General features: G+C 39.6%; 1 protein-coding gene across 12 annotated transcripts in view; it reads right to left on the reverse strand.

Annotated features, from left to right (window-relative positions):
* Positions 1–6: 6 nt before the first annotated feature.
* The window catches only part of FANCD2 (FA complementation group D2), a 45,092-nt gene continuing 23,783 nt past the window's right edge, over positions 7–21,315 (reverse strand). For 6 of the 12 annotated variants that reach the window (XM_082682554.1, XM_082682561.1, XM_082682559.1 and 3 more), the window contains 17 exons: positions 20,797–20,928; positions 19,553–19,663; positions 14,767–14,876; positions 13,631–13,691; positions 12,638–12,757; positions 11,708–11,781; positions 11,280–11,426; positions 10,452–10,552; positions 9,910–10,025; positions 8,119–8,227; positions 7,243–7,353; positions 6,866–6,975; positions 5,411–5,554; positions 3,940–4,056; positions 3,050–3,178; positions 2,567–2,685; positions 7–134 (listed from right to left, as the gene is read on the reverse strand). In XM_082682554.1, coding sequence (XP_082538680.1) covers positions 92–134; positions 2,567–2,685; positions 3,050–3,178; positions 3,940–4,056; positions 5,411–5,554; positions 6,866–6,975; positions 7,243–7,353; positions 8,119–8,227; positions 9,910–10,025; positions 10,452–10,552; positions 11,280–11,426; positions 11,708–11,781; positions 12,638–12,757; positions 13,631–13,691; positions 14,767–14,876; positions 19,553–19,663; positions 20,797–20,928 — 1,854 coding nt within the window. In that variant the 3' untranslated portion in view covers positions 7–91. Of the gene's footprint in view, positions 135–2,111; positions 2,686–3,049; positions 3,179–3,939; positions 4,057–5,410; positions 5,555–6,865; positions 6,976–7,242; positions 7,354–8,118; positions 8,228–9,909; positions 10,026–10,451; positions 10,553–11,279; positions 11,427–11,707; positions 11,782–12,637; positions 12,758–13,630; positions 13,692–14,766; positions 14,877–19,552; positions 19,664–20,796; positions 20,929–21,315 lie in introns of those variants that run through there. The other 6 variants (XM_082682552.1, XM_082682553.1, XM_082682558.1 and 3 more) reach the window with 2 other exon arrangements.

Genomic DNA, 21,315 nt, shown 5'->3' on the forward strand with positions numbered 1-21,315 from the left:
TACGTACTCTTATGGTCTTGCTTTCTATTCAGTGTAATTCTTTTCTTCATCCATGTTGTTGTGTGTAGTATTCCACCATATGAAAATTTGTTTATCCATTTACTAGTTGATGGACATTTGTTTCTAGTTTGGGGCTATTACAAATAAAGCTGTTATTAACATTTGTGCACAAATTTTGTATAGACATATGCTTTCATTTCTGTTGAGTAAATACATAGGAGTAGAATGGCTGTGTTGTATGTTAGGTGTATGTCTCACTTTTTAAGGAACTGCTAAACTGTTTCAAAAGTAGGTGTACCATTTTACATTTTCATCAGCAGCACGTGACAGTTTCAGGTGTTCCATGTTCTCACCAATATGGTAAGGTAAGTCTTCATAATTTAGCCATGTTTTAATTTTAACTTGGGAATTCCTTAATAACTAACACTACTGAACATCTTTACATGCCATCCATATATCTCCTTGATGAGGCATCTGATCAAATCTTTTGTGAGGCACTGTTTTTAAGTCCTGGGGATAGAATAATGATTGGTTTCAGCTCGCATGGAGCTCATGGTCCAGCAAGGAAGATAGATGAACAAATAATTATAATAAAATATGGTAAATGCTTATTGTAAGAGGATACCAGAGTATTAGGAGAAAACTGGGAATTAGAGAGGTAGGAAGGAGGCTTACTGCCTGCCTTCGGGGTCAGAGAAGATGCCCTGGAGGAACTAAAGTTTAAATCCAGATCTCAGAGATGAGTTAGAAAGACTGGTGATCAAGGAAGGTGGGGATCCAGGTAGAAGAATGAGTACGTGTGAAATCTTCCAGATGAAAGCAATATAGGGTACTGAAATTAATTCAGTATAGCTGGAGGGCAGAACATAAGATAAGTGAAAGAGCAGGAGCCAGATAATAAAAGGTGTTAGAAACTAGGCGAAAGAGTCTGAACGCAAGAAAAACACAAGGACAACAAGGACCAAAGTTGGGATAGGATTTGCATTGGGAAGACCACTGACTACATGTGAAGAAAGGACTGAGGGACAGCAACTGGAGGCAGAGAACCAATTGTGAAACTAATCTCGTCCAGGTGAGAGATGATGGGAGTCTCAAAGCACTGCAGTAGGAGAGCAACAGATGGCTATTTAGATGTTATTTAAAAAATAAAATTAGGGGCACCTGGGTGGCTCAGTGGGTTAAAGCCTCTGCCTTTGGCTCAGGTCATGATCTCAGAGTCCTGGGATCAAGCCCCACATCGGGCTCTCTGCTCGGCAGGGAGCCTGCTTCCCTTCCTCTCTCTGCCTGCCTCTCTGCCTACTTGTGATCTCTGTCCAATAAATACATAAAATCTTTAAAAATAAAATAAAATTAACAGGATTTGGTGATCTGATGTGGGACAGAGAAAAGGTAGTGGGTAGAGAAAGGGACAAAGAACAACTGCTGGTTTCTGGCTCAGACATTGGTGGTACCATTTATGTAGCCCGGCAAAGCTGAAGGTGCTATGGTAAGGATGGTATCACATTTTCGATGTGATGTGTCTGAGGTGTCAATGACACATCTACGAAGTGTTGAGTAGGCAGCTGGATATAAATGCCTTTAACAAGAAGATAAATTTCAGCACAAATTAAAGCTTGGGTGAGATTACCCAGAAAGCCTGTACAGAAGAGAAGAGCCAGGGCCTACCCTTGAGGAACAAAAGCATTTAAGGGACACAACTCCCTCATTTCTACTTTCATGCCTTCACCACACATTCATTCACCCATGCCATGCCTTCCCAACCATTTCCTTTACCGCCCAAAAGGTCATCTATACTTCAGGACCCCATGAAATTCCATTGCTTCCACAAAGTATTTCTAAATACCCTAGTTCAAAATGTATTCATCTCTTTAACATATAATATGGAATTTGTCTACAAGTTGTTAATGACTTTTTTTTTTTTAAAGATTTTATTTATTTATTTGACAGAAATCACAAGTAGGCAGAGAAGCAGGCAGAGAGAGAGAAGGGGAAACAGGCTCCTGCTGAGCAGAGAGCCCTATGTGGGGCTCGATCCCAGGATCCTGAGACCATGACCTGAGCCGAAGGCAGAGACTTAATCCACTGAGCCACCCAGGCGCCCCGTTAATGACTTTTTTAAAAAGATTTTATTTTTAAGTAATCTCTATATCCAGTGTGGGGCTCCAACTCACAACCCTGAGATCAACAGTCTCCTGGTCCACTGACTGAGCCAGGCAGGTGCCCCAGTAACAATTTCTTAAGTAACACTTTCTCTAGTGTTATTAATGGAAAGAAAGGCTGCCACAGCAAACCTGGCTAAGAATCAGATGGCCCAGTCTGTTACAGGTTAGCCATTATCAAGTCACCTAATTTTCAAATGAGTTAATAACAATGGCCATATAAGACACAGAGGGTACAAGATCAAATGAAATGATGCAGGAACACCCCAAAAAGAACAAGCACATGTTTACATAAGACTTTGTGAGCCTTTTCTTTCTTTTCTCTACTTCAATGCCTTGGGGCCTGTCAGATAAAAGCAAGTGCATACTTGATTATTTCTACCTACCACATCTTCCAAAATACTCACCAAGCAAAAAGCCCATGAAATATCTGCAGTAGCCTCTGATAGCATGAAGACATTATGTGGTACTCCTGAACTTTCATTCTTGGGCCGTCAACTACACCTTGGTTCTCAGCAGCTAAGCACTGAAAAGGAAAAATGCTTTTAGGACCGTTGTTTTGGCAATTGCCCTAGTTTTTCCTTAAATATTTTCCAGCCAAAAATGAAATCTCTTATTCACTTAGTAATTTCTAAATTTCTTTCCTTTTTTTTTAAAGATTTATTTACCCATTTGAGAGAGAGCACATGTACGCATACGAGTTGGGGAAGGCAGAGGGAGAGAACCTCCAAGCATATTCCCTACCAAGTGCAGAACCCTATGCAGGCCAATCCCAGGACCCATGAGATTATGACCTGAGCTGAAACCAAGAGTCAGACACTCAACCAACTGAGCCACCTAGGCATCCCAGTAATATCTATATTTCTATAATGTTAAGATAGGCTGCTGACCTGAAAATAGTTGTGAATGTTCTCTAGATGGTTACACATTGGAGCCAGCAGTCGAACAATATTATGAGCAACTTCTTGAGCAGATCTTTGATGGAGATGTGAGAATCCAATATTCCGGTTTCCTTTACTCTATAATAAATTCAGAATTACTGGGGAAGAAAAGTGCTGGATAGCTTCTCTGAAATAGAGTTTGTTAAGGAGTTTTGTCAGACCTGGGTCACAAGGCAGAAGTAGAAGAAATTGGTTACTTGCCTAAAACTCTATTCTGAGCAAGGGATCTTGCTCATCTTCAAATTACCAAGAGGCTGCCTTTTATAATGTATTTAATTGAAAAGTACAGACCCATAATTACTAATTAAATAAAGCTCACACAAAAATAGAAATCATTTAGGCTGATAAAAACATTGAGCAAGTAGTGAATACAAAAAAAACCAAACAACTAGATATATTAATGTTTAAATGTTTACACCTAAAACTTTCGTGTTCTGTTGTCAGCATCATCCCACTGCTTCAACAGATGCTACATGCACATTTGTACATTTATACACACATGAGATTCTGGCCTTCTCTAGATAGCCAATTACTACTATACTGAGGCCTGGGTACAGGCTCAAGGGAGGGTTTTAAAAGCAAAACCCCAGTAGAGAACAGGATTCAGAACAGGATTCAGAAATGCTCAGGAAACTTGGAAATATGTATCCTGTTTGAGATGGTTTTGATTTCTCTGTTCCAGAGTTTCTTTCTAAAGCAAGGTGATTGGGCTCTGGAAATGAGGCTGGCACCATCATTGTGATCCAACATGATGCCAGAGAAAGTGACAAACTTGTTCATTAGACTTCCTTGTTTCCAAATTCATCAAGGCCAGGACTTGTGCTTCTGCCTACACTAACCTTGAGGAAGGGGATTCTCTTGGCAACAGAGGGTGTCAGCATATTCTCCAGTTTTTGGGAGAGATCTTCCAGCAAGAAAAGCAGCTCAGGGGGCTGAAGTTGCACAATTTCTGTAGCCTGTCACAAGGAGGAAAGAAAGGATAATTCCAAGCATATCCTCACCATCTTTTTGAAGGAGCACATTTCAGGTTTACTCTTCCCAATGGGAAGAATCTAACCATTCCCCAAAAAGAGGGAAATTTCCCCACCTCATATAAATGGTTGTTGTGCTCTGTCAACAAATCAAAAAGTCAAGTACTACCGAAGTACAACAAATTTTATTAAAACAGAAATCCAAGTGAGTATAGTTTTAGAAAACATACTTTCTTTTTTAAAGATTATTTATTTTTACAGAGAGAGAGAGAGAGAGAGAGAGAGAGATATCACAAGTAGGCAGAGAGGCAGGCAGAGAGAAAGAGGGGGAAGCAGGCTCCCCACCGCAGGACCCTGAAATCATGACCTGAGCCAAAGGCAGACACTTAACTCACCGAGCCACCCAGGCACCCCAAATACTCTTTTTTTAAAAAAAAGATTTCGGGAGCCTGGGTGGCTCAGTGGGTTAAGCCGCTGCCTTCAGCTCGGGTTGTGATCTCAGGGTCCTGGGATCGAGTCCCGCATCGGGCTCTCTGCTCAGCAGGGAGCCTGCTTCCTCCTCTCTCTCTCTGCCTGCCTCTCTGCCTGCTTGTAATCTCTCTCTGTCAAATAAATAAATAAATCTTAAAAAAAAAATAAAATAAAAAAGATTTCATTTGTCAGAGAGACAGAGAGAGAGAGAGAGCACACGCACACAAGCAGGAGGAGGGGCAGAGGGAGAAGCAAGCCTCCTGCTAAGGAGCTGGAAGCTGGACTCAATCACAGGACCCTGGGAACATGATCTGAGCTGAAGGCAGCTGCTTAACTGACTGAGCCATCCAGGTGTCCCAAGTATGTGACTCTTGATCTCAAGGTCACGAGTTCAAACCCTATGCTGGGCCTAGTTTACTTTAAAAATAAAAATAAATAAATAAATAATGTTGTTTACCTTAAAAAAAAAAGATGATGAGGATGATTATTCATCATTACTGTCACTATATATGAAAGCTCTGGAAGCCAGAGTCCACCTTCTCTCAATGCTTTGGTGCTCCTTTTACAATAAGAATAGAGCTGAGAAATTTTTTTTTAAAGATTTACTTATTTATTTGAGAACAAGAACAAGAGTGCGCATGCATGAGAGAGCAAGTGAGCGTGCAAGCATGAGTAGGAAGGAGTGAGAGCAAATACCAAGCAGATTCTGTGCTGAGCCAGATTCAGGGCTGGATTTTATGACCCTGAGATTACAACCCAAACTGAAACCAAGAGTCAGATGCTTAACTAACTGCACCACCCAGGCATCCTGGGCTGAGAAATTTTCTGAAACAAGATTAAATTCTAGGATCTCAGCTCTGTGACTTACTGCAGTGTGCATTTCAGTATCTAAGATGAACTTGGTCACAAGCCCACAATGCAGAATAGAGAAGACCTCAATGTCCAGTTCTCGGAAAAAAGCATGGTAACTCTGTAGTGACACTGATGTCTTTTCTTCTTTCCCTTTGAACTCCTGGGAAGAAAGCAACAGTATAAACAAAGATTCTATAATAACCTGGTTTTTAAGAAAGACCTCAAAATATAATTATGCATTCATTTTATGAAGATATTACTTTTTTTTAGCAAATTACCACCTTCCTTTCACCAAAGTCTCTAAATATTCCTGACACAAAAGCACCTAATTTAAAATTGAGATATGGGTCACATATCAAAACCCTTGGCTGATTTCCTCTTAAGTATGAACTACTAGACAAACCAAGATGTTATGGCATGGTAGAGAAAACAATGAGTTGTGGCACCAGACCAGTCTGGCTTCAAACCTTGCTCAAGCCTTATTAATTGTGTGACTGTGGGCAAGTCACTTACCATTTCTGGGTTTTAGTTTCCTTACCTATTAAACATAGATATTACTACCAATCTTGGGTTTTAGGAGATTACAGGAACTATACAAATACACAGTATTAGCCAAAAACCAGAAATAATTGGGATCCACATGGTTTAGGCAATTTCACAAACATATAACTTACTCTGTGATTGGGAGACCTACAGGAAAAAGGAACTACTATTTATTGATTATCAGAAACTGTCCTAAGCATTTCATGTTATCTTAATTGATTGGGAAGTTGATAATCTGGGATTAGAGGGGGAAAGAGGCTAAAAGCAGTATATCTAAAACTAGGTCTTAAAACAAAATTTGATACTATGGTGAGTGCTGTGAAGTGTGTAAACCTGGTGATTCACATAGCTGTACCCCGGGGGATAAAAATATATATATTTCTAAAAAATTTAAAAAAAAAAAGAAAGAAAAAAAATTTGATAAATGCTACGAGAAAGAATTCAAAGTACTGCTGGGGTGTAAAAAAGGAGTGACACATTTAAGAAAATGACTAGCAAAATCAGTGTGTTGTAGTAATAAGGACTAAGAGTCTAACCCTAACTCTGCTACTGGGAGAATCACCCCAAAGCTGAGGAGAGTTCGTCTGCCTCTTTTCTCTAATTTCTCTATGTAAAATGCAGAGTATGATGCTGGTCCCTGTTAATCTTTTTTTTTTTTTTAAAGATTAAAAAAAAATTTTTTTTTCTTATTTGACAGAGAGAGAAGAGCAAGAGAGGGAACACAAGCAAGGGGAGTGGGAAAGAGAAGCAGGCTCCCCACTGAGCGGGAAGCCCAACGAGGGGCTCGATCCCAGGACCCTGGGATCACGACCTGAGCAGAAGGCAGAGGCTTAACGACTGAGCCATCTAGGGGCCATCTAGGTGCCCCTCTCCTGTTAATCTTACTGTATTATTACACGACCTTCATGGAAACCCATTATTTCAGTACCTTTTCCAGCTGGCTTCTATTAGATGGTGTAGGGTCACATTCTGAACTGTCCTCCTTTGGAAGTGTGTCAGGAGAGGATGTTTTGCTGCCATCTGCTTTCCGTTTTCCTCCTTTTGTTTCAAAAACAGAAAAGTGACTCCAGTAATCAATTATCATATTTGTTAACTATCACTGCCTTTAGGAAACAACCTGCTGAAGAGTACCTAGGGTAGAGGAGGTAATTTTATAATGCTGCATTATAGTTCATTTTATAATCATGCCAAAGAAAGAGTTCAATGACATTATCTCTCCAGTTACTGAAGCCTTGGTGCATATGACCTCTTATGTTAATTCAGTGATCTGACCCTCCTATGGAGACTCAGAAGAAGAAAACATACCTATCTTTCCTTGTTTTCTGATTTTTGCTGAAACAGCAGCAGCAGTAGGAGGTGTTACATCTAAAGTTTCCAAGTCAAAGTTTGCAAGGGGAGGAACATAGTCTGGGGTGACTGGAAAAGAGAGGAGACAGAAGCTCAATGTATACCAACCACATTATCACTGTTAGAATATCACCTGATTGGTTAAAAATTAATTTTCAGAACTACCAAGTATGGCTGAATGCCTGCAAGATACATTCAAGTTACCTGACATTAATTGTTTTGGCATAGCAAAATGATCAGAGATCACTTACAAGAATATCATATTAAATGATTATGACAAAATAAGATAAAATCATTCTAAATAATGATACAAAAAATATCCAAGCAAGTAAGGACTAAAAATAAACTAATCCTTATTAAAAATCTGAAGATATTAATATTTGATCACACAGAAGTTTATATTATACACAATTACATAGATGAGGGCCTGGGGGGTGGGTTCCTATGTTTCCCCCAGAAAATCTACCTAGCACTTTAAAACAACAAGTTTATTTAATAGTCAGAGGTATTAAGAGATCTGTCAGCTTTACTCCTGGTTCATAACTATGTTCAGGAAAGCAAAGGGCACTGAAAGTTTGACTTTTAAAGACAAAAAGTTACTTTACAAAAGCCCAACCAATGCTTTCCATTTTTTATTTTCTTAAGTAGCAAGATTTCTTGAAAGTAACAATGGGATGAAAATGGATGTATTCTTCCTTGTTATTGTTGTCGAGCAAATATTTTCTTGTCTTAGATGAGTAGGTGATGGCTATCAGTGAGCTTGGGTTAAAAGTAAATTCTTTATCTCCTCACTGCTTTCCTAGCAAAGGTACTATAATAGGACACTTTCCTTACCTGCCAAGTACTTTTCCAGGATTCTCTGAAGCTCCACAATATGTTTTAACCGGGTGAGCACCTTCCCCTTCATCTCAGGTGATGTTTGCTGGCAGAAGGCATTTACAACCTGGAAAAGTACGAATTATATTCTCGTACATGAATGGTTCCAATTTTGACCTCGTTTACATTATTTCATTCAGAGCTTAAAAAAAGCCATTCAGTGGCCAGATCTGAGTTTAGTCTGTAATTTAAAAGGTGTTCTCAGGGGCACCTGGGTAGTTCAGTGGGTTAAGCCACTGCCTTCGGCTCAGGTCATGATCTCAGGGTCCTGGGATCAAGCCCCACGTTGGCTCTCTGCTAAGCAGGGAGCCTGCTTCCCCCCCTCTCTCTGCCTGCCTCTCTACCTACTTGTGATCTGTCAAATAAATAAATAAAATAAAATAAAATAAATAAATGGTGTTCTCAGCAAGGTGCTATAGAGGGAAAAAAATCCCCTGGGCCAATATAGGAGATCTGACTTTTAATCCTAGTTTAATCCTAGTTCTACTGATTTCTAGTTAAATAACAAGTTGAATAGCACAGTGACTAGAGAGCATACACTTTGATTAAACAAATCCTATTCTGCTACTGACTAGCTGTGTGACCCTGGCCAAGTCATTATTAGTCTTTCTGAGTTTTTACTTCTTCAACTACAAAATGAGACAGCTATAAAACAAGAATGTAGTTGTTATATGGATTAAATATTATAAATAAAGAAATAAGCCCAGCATTTGGCACAATTTAAGTGCTTGATTTTTTAAAAAATTTTATTTATTTATTTGAGAGAGAGGGAGAAAGAGCAGGAGAGCACAAGCAGGGTGAGACAGAGAAAGGAGCAGGCTACCTGATGAGCAGGGAGCCGGAAGCCCTGGGATCACGATCCGAGCAAAAGGCAGACATTCAACCGACTGAGCCACCTAGGTGCCCCTATTCTTTTTTTTTTTTTTTAAAGGTTTTATTTATTTTATTCGACAGAGAGGAATCACAAGTAGATGGAGAGGCAGGTAGAGAGAGAGAGAGAGGGAAGCAGGCTCCCTGCTGAGCAGAGAGTCCGATGCGGGACTCGATCCCAGGACCCTGAGATCATGACCTGAGCCGAAGGCAGCGGCTTAACCCACTGAGCCACCCAGGCGCCCCTAGGTGCCCCTATTCTTAACTGACTTGGTACTCTATGTATCTGCAACTGCATAGGTGTAAAACAAGGATAATACCTGTCCTATCTACATTAGAATATAATTGTGAAGATAAGAAGAGATCATTTAAGTGAACAGTCTCAGAAATAATATGCATGATAAAGGAAATGAGACATAAATGTAAGATGGTACTGTCATTTTCATCATATTCCATTATTGTGCATTTCATTGAGCACAATATATTCCAAAGGAATGGGAAAACCATCATTGACTTGATCTCACCAAATCAAAACATTAAGTGGATACCTATGCAAGGGTGAACAGTATTTTCACAGTAGAGAAGGTAGTTTATTCCTGGCAAAAGGAAGAATACAACAAAAATGCTTAAAGTAAAAAAAAAAAAAAAAAAAAAAAATGCTTAAAGTAGTAAAGCATGAACAATATTAAGTGAATTCTAAGTGTTTTGATTTGTTTACATCAAAGGGTACATAAAACTGGGGAGAAATGGGACATAACAGCTGGAGAAGCTTATCGGAGACTTTTTAGAGAGTCCCATGAGTCCATGAGTACCAGGAAAGAGTTTCCTTCCAACAAGAACTATAGACAACAGGTAAAATGTCCTAATAACTCTGCTTACCTCTCGGAACCAGTTAAGAGTAAGAAATATGAGTGAACACATGAACGAATGCTGTTTAACAGACATGGATTCCAACCTGTCTTCAGGATCCAAGTCAGTAAGGAATATAGGACAATCTGAAAGAGAAGAACAAACATTTCTAACTCCCTTTATTTCAGGTCAACAGAACCTGGGTGCTACCCTTAGAGTCACCTATCTCTCCTAACTTGCTTTCCCTTTAACTTGTATTTGAAGGCCATGCTTTGATTAGTCTCAAAATTACCGCCATATCATGTAGCAATAATTACATATAATTAAGAAGTCCTTGCAACATTAGAGGTGAAGACCAGAAAGCAACTAGAAACTATGATGATGACTGATTTGTCAACATGACAGAAATCTGTATGTATTATTTTGTCTTTGGAATTCCATTATTACTGCTATTCTACTCTATGAAGTTAGAAAATTTCTTCCCACACACATGGGGTACTTGTTTGTTCCTTCCCTAAGATTATCAAAGAAAGGTTACAAAGAAGAAAGGATTTGGTAACTTCATCCTATACCTAATAAACCATCAATCTCCTCCAAGTTTCCATTATGTTGTTTCTCCACACAAAGTCTCAGTAACCGGAAATAGGGAGCCAGGCACAATGGAGACACCAATCTAGAAAGAAAAAATCCATTTCTAAACAGTACTTTATAGGCATATTAGTCCATGTTTATAAGGAACCCAACCTTATAATTAAAGAATTTTGCCCAAAACCAATGTCTACTTTTAAGAATACAAGACAAGGAACTTAATGGATGCTCAGCAAATAAAGAATGAACTAATCTGGAGGAAGGCAGAGGCTGAGTAGAATGAATATCCATGAGTTAGGAGAAGCAGAGGTAAGATGGAAGGAAGGAGGGAGAGTGGCAGAGGCAGGCAAGTATGCTCAAGCGAGGGAGAAAGGAACAGAAATGAAAACAGCCTCACAGAGCACTTGTGGGCTGTCCTTAAGCAATGTAAACCCCAACCACAGGGTCCAAGAAAAAACAAGGAATCTGACCCATTCTAGCTAACCCCTCCAGATACCATCTGTCTTAGGAGAAAATCACCCCTCCTTTTAAAAAGATATTATTTATTGACTTGAGAGAGAAAGAATGAGCTGGCAAGGGACAAAGGGAGAAGGAGAAGCAGGCACCCCATCAAGTAGTAAGCCCAATGCAGGACTTAATCCCAGGACCCTGGGATCATGACCTGAGTCAAGGCAGATGATTAACCAAATGAACCACCCAGGCGCCCCAGAAACCTTATCCATCAAGCTCTCAACAGACTGCAAGAAGTGTGGAATACCCCATGAACACTCAAAACAGCAAAAGAAGTTTTAGAAAAGAAGAAGTACACTGACTTTTGGTCTGATTCTTTTGAAGTCATTCTATCCCCATCTTCTGCAAAGTCTTGAGAGAACAACAGTGGCAGGAGGTTGATGACAATCCCCTCATGACTACTATATTCTTCTAGTCCATAGAGAGCTTTCACAGGAAATGGATAGTCGCTGTGGAGAGAACCCAGAATTTGATGTCCCAAGGGTATACACATCTACTTGGGAAACTGCTAGAACAAACCAATCTTCCTTCTTATGAGAAGAAATGAGAAAGAGAAAGAATAAGTTGAAGCTTTTAGGAATTCTGGAACTGGGGTGTTAGGGTGTTGGGAGGAAAGAAACTGCGGGACTGGGCCATATTTAGCTAAGGTCACAAGCATTCTGATGTCTATACCAACTACTGACATAATTTCTTCACCAATAAAATCAAGTTAGTGGTATCTAGTACTTACCCTACTGGAAAAACACAGAAATCCACCACAAAGGCATCTTGGAAATCATTGAAGATGGTCTGCCCAACACATTCCTTCAGGAAGCAAGCAAACAAACAAGACATAGGTAAGGGTGTACTGGCTGTAATGTCCTAGACAAACTATTATGCTCTAAGTCTTAGTTTCCTCATTTTTTTTTTTCTTAAGATTTTACTTATTTACTTAAGAGAGAGCATGAGCAGGGAGAGGAGCAAAGGGAGATGGAGAAGCAGACTCCCCCCGAGCAGGATCATGACCTGAGGTGAAGACAGCCGCTAAACCGACTAAGACACCCAGGTGACCCCGTTTCCTCATTTCTATGTTGTTGTTTTTTTCAAGATTTTATTTATTTATTTGTGTGAGAGAGAGCATGAGTACACATGCACACAAGTTAGGGGTGGGGGGCAGCAGGCAGTGGGAGAAGTAGACTCCACCATGAGCAAAGAGCCTGATGTGGGACTTGATCCCAGAACCCTGGGACCATGACCTGAACCAAAGACAGACACTTAACAGACCAAGTCACCCACACACATGCCCCCACCCCCGTTTCCTCATTTCTAATAAGATAATAACAATCTTATGAATATTATGTGCCCCATTATTATGAAGTAGAAAACACATAATACATGAAAAATGCTTAACACAGTGCCTGGCACAGAATACATAGTGGCTCTCAACATCATCAACAATAGTATCATCATCCTCATCATTACTATTATTGTTATTATGTGAAGGAGGTCCCAAAGGTGAGGTCTGGGGTAGGGCAAGTCAGAACAGTCTTCCCAACTAGAAGATGGGAAAGCTCACAGAGTGATCTACTTTTGCACTGCAACAGACAGAAGGGCTTGAAGAATATGGAATAAAAAGCAGTTCTCATGCTTTGCTGCTTTAAGAAAAGATACTGGACCTTACCAGAGCTTTTGGAGCCAACTTTCCTCCTTGGATAAGATTAGCAAATTCGTCATAATAAAGTGCAGAAGCCTGGGGAGACTGCTCACTGCAGGAATGAACCAACTGCAGCAAGGAGGTCACCTGGAACACCCAAAGAGGAAAAGTGGTTCAGCCACTGGGCTGCCAATGTTTTCTAAACACCACTCACCTCATTCATTAGTAAATTTTTCCTCCAATTTCACTGGCAAAGCTCTTATTATCACTCACCTGTTTTCTTGAGTTTCCTGACAAGCCCATCTCTAATATCTCTTCTCCAAGCCATCAGACACACACAACTGGATTAAATTTTTTTTTAACAAACATGCTCTTTCTTTTCATAAATACTTGTATTTTATTTTATTTTGAGAGAAGGACAGAGAGAGAAGGAGTGCACATGAGTAGGGTGAGTAGTAGAGGGAGAAGGAGAGAGAGAAAGAGAGTCTTAAACAGGCTCCATACCAAGCGCAGAGCCCAATGCGGGGCTTGATCTCAAACACTGAGATAATGATCTCAGCCAAAATCAAGAGTCAGATGCTTAATCAACTGAGCCAACCAGGCACCCTGTATTAATTTTTCTAAAGCAAAGCTTTGATTTTGTCGTATCTATGCTAAGAAACCCTTGAAGACTACCATGATGTAAAAAATTAAATTGAAATGTCTTGATTCACATTCAAGGCCCTCCCTTTTCTACCTCTGGACTAGCTTTATCTCCAACTCTCCAATTATATGCTAACTTGCGCCTATTCTCCAGTCAACCTCTTATTCTACAAACATGGCTCACTTCTCTTGCTCTCTAGGAATTCACAATTTAATTAAGGAGATTAGACAAATACAGAAATAAATGTAACTCAGGACAGCCAGGAAAACATACATTGAAAAAACAACAACAACACACTTTTTCTGGTAAACCAACAGTAACCAGAAGCAATTCCTCAGTTATTCATAAACATATCCAACTACATTACAAGAACTAACCTGTGTGCACTGTTCGTTGCTCAAGTCTGTTCTCCCTTGGGTCAAATTTGAAGATCTACTTCTAAAAACAAGGAATTTTAGCTTCATTTTTATATTTTGTAAGAACTAGCAATAAGTGTATGAATCCTGCCATCCCTGGGATGTGGGTAGAGATAAAAGTACATAAAGGCACAGAGGACTATTTCAAACTGTGGATTAGAGCAAACAATGGCTATCTTTGATTTTTTTTGAAGGGCACACTAAATTAGTAATAATCGTAAGAGCAAGCACTGGGCATTGTTCTAAGCATTTAATGCCCACAAGTGGTATAGCTCCAAAGAATGTAGCCTGCATGAATTATTTTTTTTTCTTTTTTTCTTTTTTTTAATTTTAATTTTAATTTTTTTATTTTTTTTTAAAGATTTTATTTATTTATTTGACAGAGATCACAAGTAGGGAAGAGAGGCAGGCAGAGAAAGGAGGGAGACAGGCTCCCCGCTGAGCAGAGAGCCCGATGTGGGGCTCGATCCCAGGACCCCGAGACCATGACCTGAGCCGAAGGCAGAGGCTTAACCCACTGAGCCACCCAGGTGCCCCACCTGCATGAATTATTAATGCCGATTCTAAGAATGTCTCCTGAGGTTCCAGGAATTCCTAACAAATTATCTCTTAAGGAGCATAAACTGAACACCAGTGTCATTTTGCAATGGCAACATCTTAACAAGACCCAACTCTGATGCTCCTGTCACTGGGTGGCTTATTTTTATCAAACATAATGTCCCAGACAATATCACAGCAATGGAGAATCTGTAATGTCTAGTGCCTGGGAGAGGCGCAAATGTAGAAAAATACATCCAGGATGTTCAGGGTTCCTCTTTTGTGGAAACATTTCTATTACTTTATTTATTAGCAATCCCTAGTTTTAAACCACCAGACTGTAATGATTACAATCACATTCTGTAAAAATTATATGTGGTATATACAGTCAAGATTAGAAGGGAAAATGGAAAAGTCGTAACAAACATTTGTTTACTTCTCTTATTATGGGCTTAATGTTTACCATTATAACACAGTCAACACAATGTAACACTTAATTTGTAAGGTGGCAACTTGATTAACTGATCTTGAGCCACAGAAGTCAGAATTTCCGTACATACCTGTCAGCTGCCATGATGCCAGCCATGGTGACAGCACCAATAATACCAATGAGTTTGTATTTGAATATGGTGCTAGAGAGCTGCTTTCGTATCACCAGGTGCATGTCATCCTGCAAGGAAGACATGGTAGAAAAAGCTGAAGATGCTGGAACAGTCAACAAAAGAGCCTGTAGATACTGGAGCCAAAACACACAGGAGCCAAAATACCAAGGGTTCTTTCATTTACTATGTGGCTTTTGGCAAGTCATTTCATCTCTGAGTCTCAATTTTTTTCATCTATAAAATGGGGAAGGCTTTTGTAAGCATGAGAGACAAATTAAAAGATGTCCTATTGTTGTGATACTTGCTTGATAAGGATATGTGAATTATTGTAATGTTGTTGGATACTCAACAAAATAATGAAACAGAAAAAAATATCTAGGTAAATTAACCAAGGAGGCAAAAGACTTGTACATTAAAACTATAAAGCAATGCTGAAAAATATTAAAGAAGACCTAAATAAATGGAAAGATAACCCATGTTTGTGAATTGGAAGGCTTAATATTGTTAAGATGATGATAATACTCAAAGTGACAGGCACATTCTTCGTAATTCTTACTAAAATCACAACAGAATTTTTTATAGATGGAGAAAAACTCATGCTAAAATTCCTATGGAATTTCAAGGGACCCCAAATAGCCAAAACAACCTTGCAAAAGAATAAATATGCTCTTTCAAATTTTAATATTTAAATTATTATACTCTTTCAATTTAAAAATTACTACAAAAGCTACAGTAATTAAAATAGTGTGCCACCTGCATAGGAAGCATATACACACCAAGTCCATAAATAAACCCTCACATACATGGTCAAGTGATCATAGATGCTAAGATAATTCAAAGCGGAAAGTATAGTCTTTTCAATAAATGTGCTGAAAAAATTGGATACCCACACATACATGAAATGAAATCGAACCCTTACCTTTAGCAGTATATAAAAATTAACTCAAAGTGAATCAACAACCTAAATTTAAGAGCTAAACCTATGAGACTCTTAGAAGAAAACGAAGAGAAAAATCTTCATGACTTTGAATTGGAGAAAGGTTTTACCTAAGTATGACACCAAAAGAGCAGGTAAAAACAAAACAAAACAAAACAAAAACAGATAAACTGGGGCTTCATCAAAACTCCAGGAGTAGGGGCGCCTGGGTGGCTAAGTGGGTAAAAGCCTCTGCCTTCGGCTCAGGTCGTGATCCCAGGGTCCTGGGATCGAGCCCCGCGTCAGGCTCTCTGCTCGCCAGGGAGCCTGTTTCCTCCTCTCTCTCTCTGCCTGCCTCTCTGCCTACTTGTGATCTCTGTCTGTCAAATAAATAAATAAATAAAAATTAAAAAAAAAAAAACAAAAAAAAAAAACCTCCAGGAGTAGGGGCTCCTGGGTGGCTCAGTGGGTTAAGCCGCTGCCTTCGGCTCAGGTCATGATCTCAGGGTCCTGGGATCGAGTCCTGCCTCGGGCTCTCTGCTCAGCAGGGAGCCTGCTTCCTCCTCTCTCTCTCTCTGCCTGCCTCACTGCCTACTTGTGATCTCTTTCTGTCAAATAAATAAATAAAATCTTAAAAACAAAACAAAACAAAACTCCAGGAGTAAAAAGACAATGCATAGAAAGGGAGAAAATATTTGCCCATCATGCATCTGATAAGGGACAATACCCAGGAAGTATAAAGGATCCCTATACATCAACAACAACAAAACCGCAACTGATTAAAAAAAAAAAAAAGAACAAAGGACATGAATAGACATTTTCCCAGATAAGATATTCAAATGACTAATGAGCAAAGAGTAAGATGTTCAACATCATTAGTCTTTAGGGAACTACAAATCAAAACCACAGTGAGACAGCACTTCACACCCAGTAGGACGGTTACAGCTAAGAAATGGAAAATAACTGTTGGTGAGGTTGTAAAACTGTGGAGCCCTCAATTGTTTGTGGACCCATAGAATGGTGCAGCTGCTGCAGAAAATGGTTTGGTGGTTCCTCAAAATATTAAACACAGAATCAACATATGACTTAGCAATTCCACTCCTAGACATAGACCCCAAGGAATTGAAAATAGGGACTCAAACAGATCCTTGCATACCGGTGGTCATAGCAGCACAATTCACAATAGCCAAAAGATGAAAAAAGACCACTGTCCAACAATAAATGAATGTACAAATTAAATGTGGTATATACATGCAATGGAATGCTAGTTAGGTTTTATAAAAAGGAATGAAGTTTGATATATCTTACACCATGGATGAACCCTGAACAGATAATGCTAAGTGACATAAACCAAACAGAAAAGGATAAATATAGTATGACTATTTTTTTTAAGATTATTTTTTTTAAAGATTTTATTTATTTATTTGATAGGCAGAGATCACAAGTAAGCAGAGAGGCAGACAGAGAGAGAGAGGGGGGAAGCAGGCTCCCTGCTGAGCAGAGTCCAATGCACGGCTCAATCCCAGGACCCCGAGATCATGATCTGAGCTGAAGGCAGAGGCTTAACCCACTGAGCCACCCAGCCACCCTTTGTATGACTATTTTTGAAATTTAAATTCTATTATTATTATTTTTTTTTTTAAAGAGGGAGAGAGAGAATTTTAAGCAGGTTCCACACCCAGCAGGGAGCCCAATGCAGTGCTCAATCTTATAACCCTGAGATCGTGACCGGAGCTGAAATCAAGGGGAGGATGCTTAACTGAGCCACCAAGGTGCCCCTCATATGACTATTTAAATGAGGTACCCAGAACAGGCAAATTCAGAGACAGGAAATAGACTGGAGGTAACTAGTGTCTGGGGGAAGGAAAATGGGTAGAGTTTCTGTTTAGGATGACAAAAAGCTCTGGATATAAACAATGGTAAGATTTGCACAACATTCTTAATGAACTTAATGCCACATAAAAATGGTTAATGGAGGGACGCCTGGGTGGCTCAGTTGGTTAAGTGACTGCCTTTGGCTCAGGTCATGATCCCAGTGTCCTGGGATCGAGTCCCACATCTGGCTCCTTGCTCAGCGGGGAGCCTGCTTCTCCCTCTGCCTCTGCCTGCCACTCTGTCGGCCTGTGCTCACACTCTCTGACAAATAAATAAATAAAATCTTAAAAACAAAATGGTTAACGTAGTAAAATTTGTTATGCATATTTTATAATAATTAAATAATATTAAATATATTTAATTAATCAATATAAATTATATAATTAATATAAATTAAATAATTAAATAAAATAAAAAAATAATGATGTAGCTCTATATTACTGATGTGAAGCCATTTCCAAAATATACTGCTAAATGAAAGATAGATGCAGAACAAAAGGAGAAGGAGTGGGGACGCCTGGGTGGCTCAGTTGGTTGGACGACTGCCTTCGGCTCAGGTCATGATCCCGGAGTCCTGGGATCGAGTCCTGCATCCGGCTCCCAGCTCCACGGGGAGTCTGCTTCTCCCTCTGACCTTCTCCTCGCTCATGCTCTCTCTCACTGTCTCTCTCTCAAATAAATAAATAAAATCTTTTTAAAAAAATATTTTTTTTTAAAGATTTTATTTATTTATCAGAGAGAGAGAGGGAGAGAGCGAGCACAGGCAGACAGAATGGCAGACAGAGGCAGAGGGAGAAGCAGGCTCCCTGCTGAGCAAGGAGCCCGATGTGGGACTCGATCCCAGGATGCTGGGATCATGACCTGAGCCAAAGGCAGCTGCTTAACCAACTGAGCCACCCAGGCGTCCCTTAAAAAAAATAATTAAAAAAAAAAAGGAGAAGGAGTGGAATATAGGTAAATACAAATTTGCTAAATGCTCAGAACTTCTCAGAAAGCTATAAGGTAGAAAGCAGAAAGGTATAAACAAACTCGTAAATGCTCAGGACATCTCAGGAGGATAGAAATATCTCATGACAAACTCAGAAAGTCATTGCCTTTAGAGAACCAGATGCCTAGAGGACTGAGAGGGGGAAGGCTCATTTTTCACCATGTCTTATACCTTTTGAATTTTGTGCTGTATATTACCTAGCCCCCCCTCCCTTTTTTTTTTTTTTTTTAATTAACAAAAGGTGTTGGTTGTTCAAAGTTACAGTCCAGTATGGATTACTGCCACAGGGTGGCACTAAAGATACAAAAGAGCAACAAGTTCTGATTGCAATGCAATCTCTTGTTTTAGTCCCTTTGCGTGACTTTCTCAGCAAACAAAGACCACCAATGAAAGCAAGCCCAGGTAAGTTCACATTAGATGTAGAGGCTCCCTAGAAAACAAGGCAACGCTCTGTGTCCCCACAGCACTCAGTATAGAACCTGAATAGCTTTTCTTTTCTTTTTTAAAGATTTTATTTATTTATTTGATACAGAGAGAGACAGTGAGAGAGGGACCACAAGCAGGGGGAGTGGGAGAGGAGATGCAGGCTTCCGGCTGAGCAGGAAGCCTGATGTAGGGCTCGATTCCAGAATCCTAGAATCATGACCTGAGCTGAAGGCAGATGCTTAACCGTCTGAGCCACCAAGGGCCCCTTGATCAGCTTTTCTTACTCAGTTCCCTAGTCAGCTGATTACAGACCCATTTCTACCCTAATAGACTAAGCTATTTGAGGGTAGAAGGTCTAATATACCTACTTTCTCAATGTTTGGTACACAACAGACACTTAATGTCTGAACATAATTACTCTAGCCTGTGTACTAATAGAAATCAAGTACACAGCCATGGTCTGAGCTATAATTATGTTCAATGAATTTCAATTAAAGAAGTTTAAAGTTTTAAAGGTTTCTCAACACACTGCCTGTTACCTGGATGTGACTGCTGGCTTCATGCTGTTTGCTAAATGCCAGTGTGCTGAGAATATAGAAGAGTTTTCGTATCTGCTGAGGGGACATATTATCCAGATAATCTAAAATGCCCTATGGAAAAAAAAATACCAACAATAAGGTTAGCCACTGATATTTTCCTCCATCAAATAAAAAAATTAAAATCCTTGTAAGAGGTATAAGAAGCATGTGGATAGCCACAAAAGCTCATGTTCTCTCAAGCTGTGCCCAGCTGTACCTCCTAGTTCTTCCTATTCTTCTTCATCCTTCCCTTCTTAGTGAAAACAGTGCTCTGTCAAAAGTTACATCTCTGACCTTACTGCTTATCATAACATCCCTTTCAGTTTCCATGCCATGAATTACTTACTCTTTTTCTACAGATGTGGAAGAAGTCACAAGGGAAAAACTTACTTTTTAACATTGGGCAAAACCTCAGCTTTCTCATCCCTAATATGGGGATAACATGACCTACAACTACCTTTCAAAGCCCAGACCTGATTCTGTCAACCCCCTGTGAAAAGTCTGTGATAGCTCTCTACAGTCTATAAAATCAAGTTGAAACTCTTGAGCGTGATATTTGAGACCCTTCATAATCTAACATTGTCCTATGTCTTTCCAGCCTCACCTCCCACCACTTCTCACCATATGTCCCATTTGCCAACCATGCTAGTCTACTTCCTTCAGGTATACTATGGACCCAGATGCCAATTTGCTTCTGTTTAAACTGTCCTCTGCCTAGATGCACTTCCTGTATTTTCTCTTATTGAACCATGCTCAAACTTCAAGAATTACTCAAATCTACTCTTTGAAGAAGTAGTAGTACTTAAAGAATGCAGTTTCCTAGGCCAAATTATTCTTGCGCTGGTGCATCTATAGCACTTAATCTTTCTAGGGATTTTCTCATATTGTAGCTACAGAGACTTGTTTATGTGTTTTACTAACACCAAAGGCAAGAACTAAGTCTTATATACAGAGCACCCAGAATAGAGCCTGCATATAGGTACAAAGAAGTATTTGCTGAATGCATTAATACAAACATAAATGAGTTATCTTTTTTCCTATTATTTGCCCATTACCCCACCTCCTTCCCACCCCCTCCAACCAATTGTAGTGCTCAATATCTAGAACACAAATTAAATTGCTGCTAATTAACAGATGCCAGATATCTCTCAAATACATGCAAGAAAGAAAAATGACTCAAAATATGTCACTGGAGGGACACATACCTTCACAAACACAGCATTCAGCCTCATAGCAGAAAGGTTTAGAACTACCAACTCCCGGAGGACATCCAATGCAGTATCAACTTCAGCTTCATTCCCGCTGCAGATATGAGTCACTAGGGCACCAACTACTTCCTACACAGTAAAGCGTCAACAGGATAGTGTGAATGAAAATATGACATGGCCATCTTGAAAGGGTTAATGCTTGAGACCATTCTAATCTCAACCTACCCTATCTCATTGTCTAATTCTATTACGTACTTTTCATTAATGTTGTTTACAGGAGGTTGAGGATTACACAACCATCTACTCCTGACTTATTTCCTAATATTTATCAGGGAACACTATGTAAGCCCTCCTGGTTTTGCTCCCTGGCATAGTCTCTTTTTTCATATGGGTAAAATACTACCCGTTAAGCTATGGTTGTACTTAATCTATTAAAATTTACTAAAAAGATGAACTCAGGGAGCCTGGCTGGCAGCATGTGACTCTTGATCTCTCAGTTGTGGGTTTAAGCCCCAT

Source organism: Mustela nivalis (genome assembly GCF_964662115.1).
Source record: "Mustela nivalis genome assembly, chromosome: 1".
NCBI classification, from domain to species: domain Eukaryota; kingdom Metazoa; phylum Chordata; class Mammalia; order Carnivora; family Mustelidae; genus Mustela; species Mustela nivalis.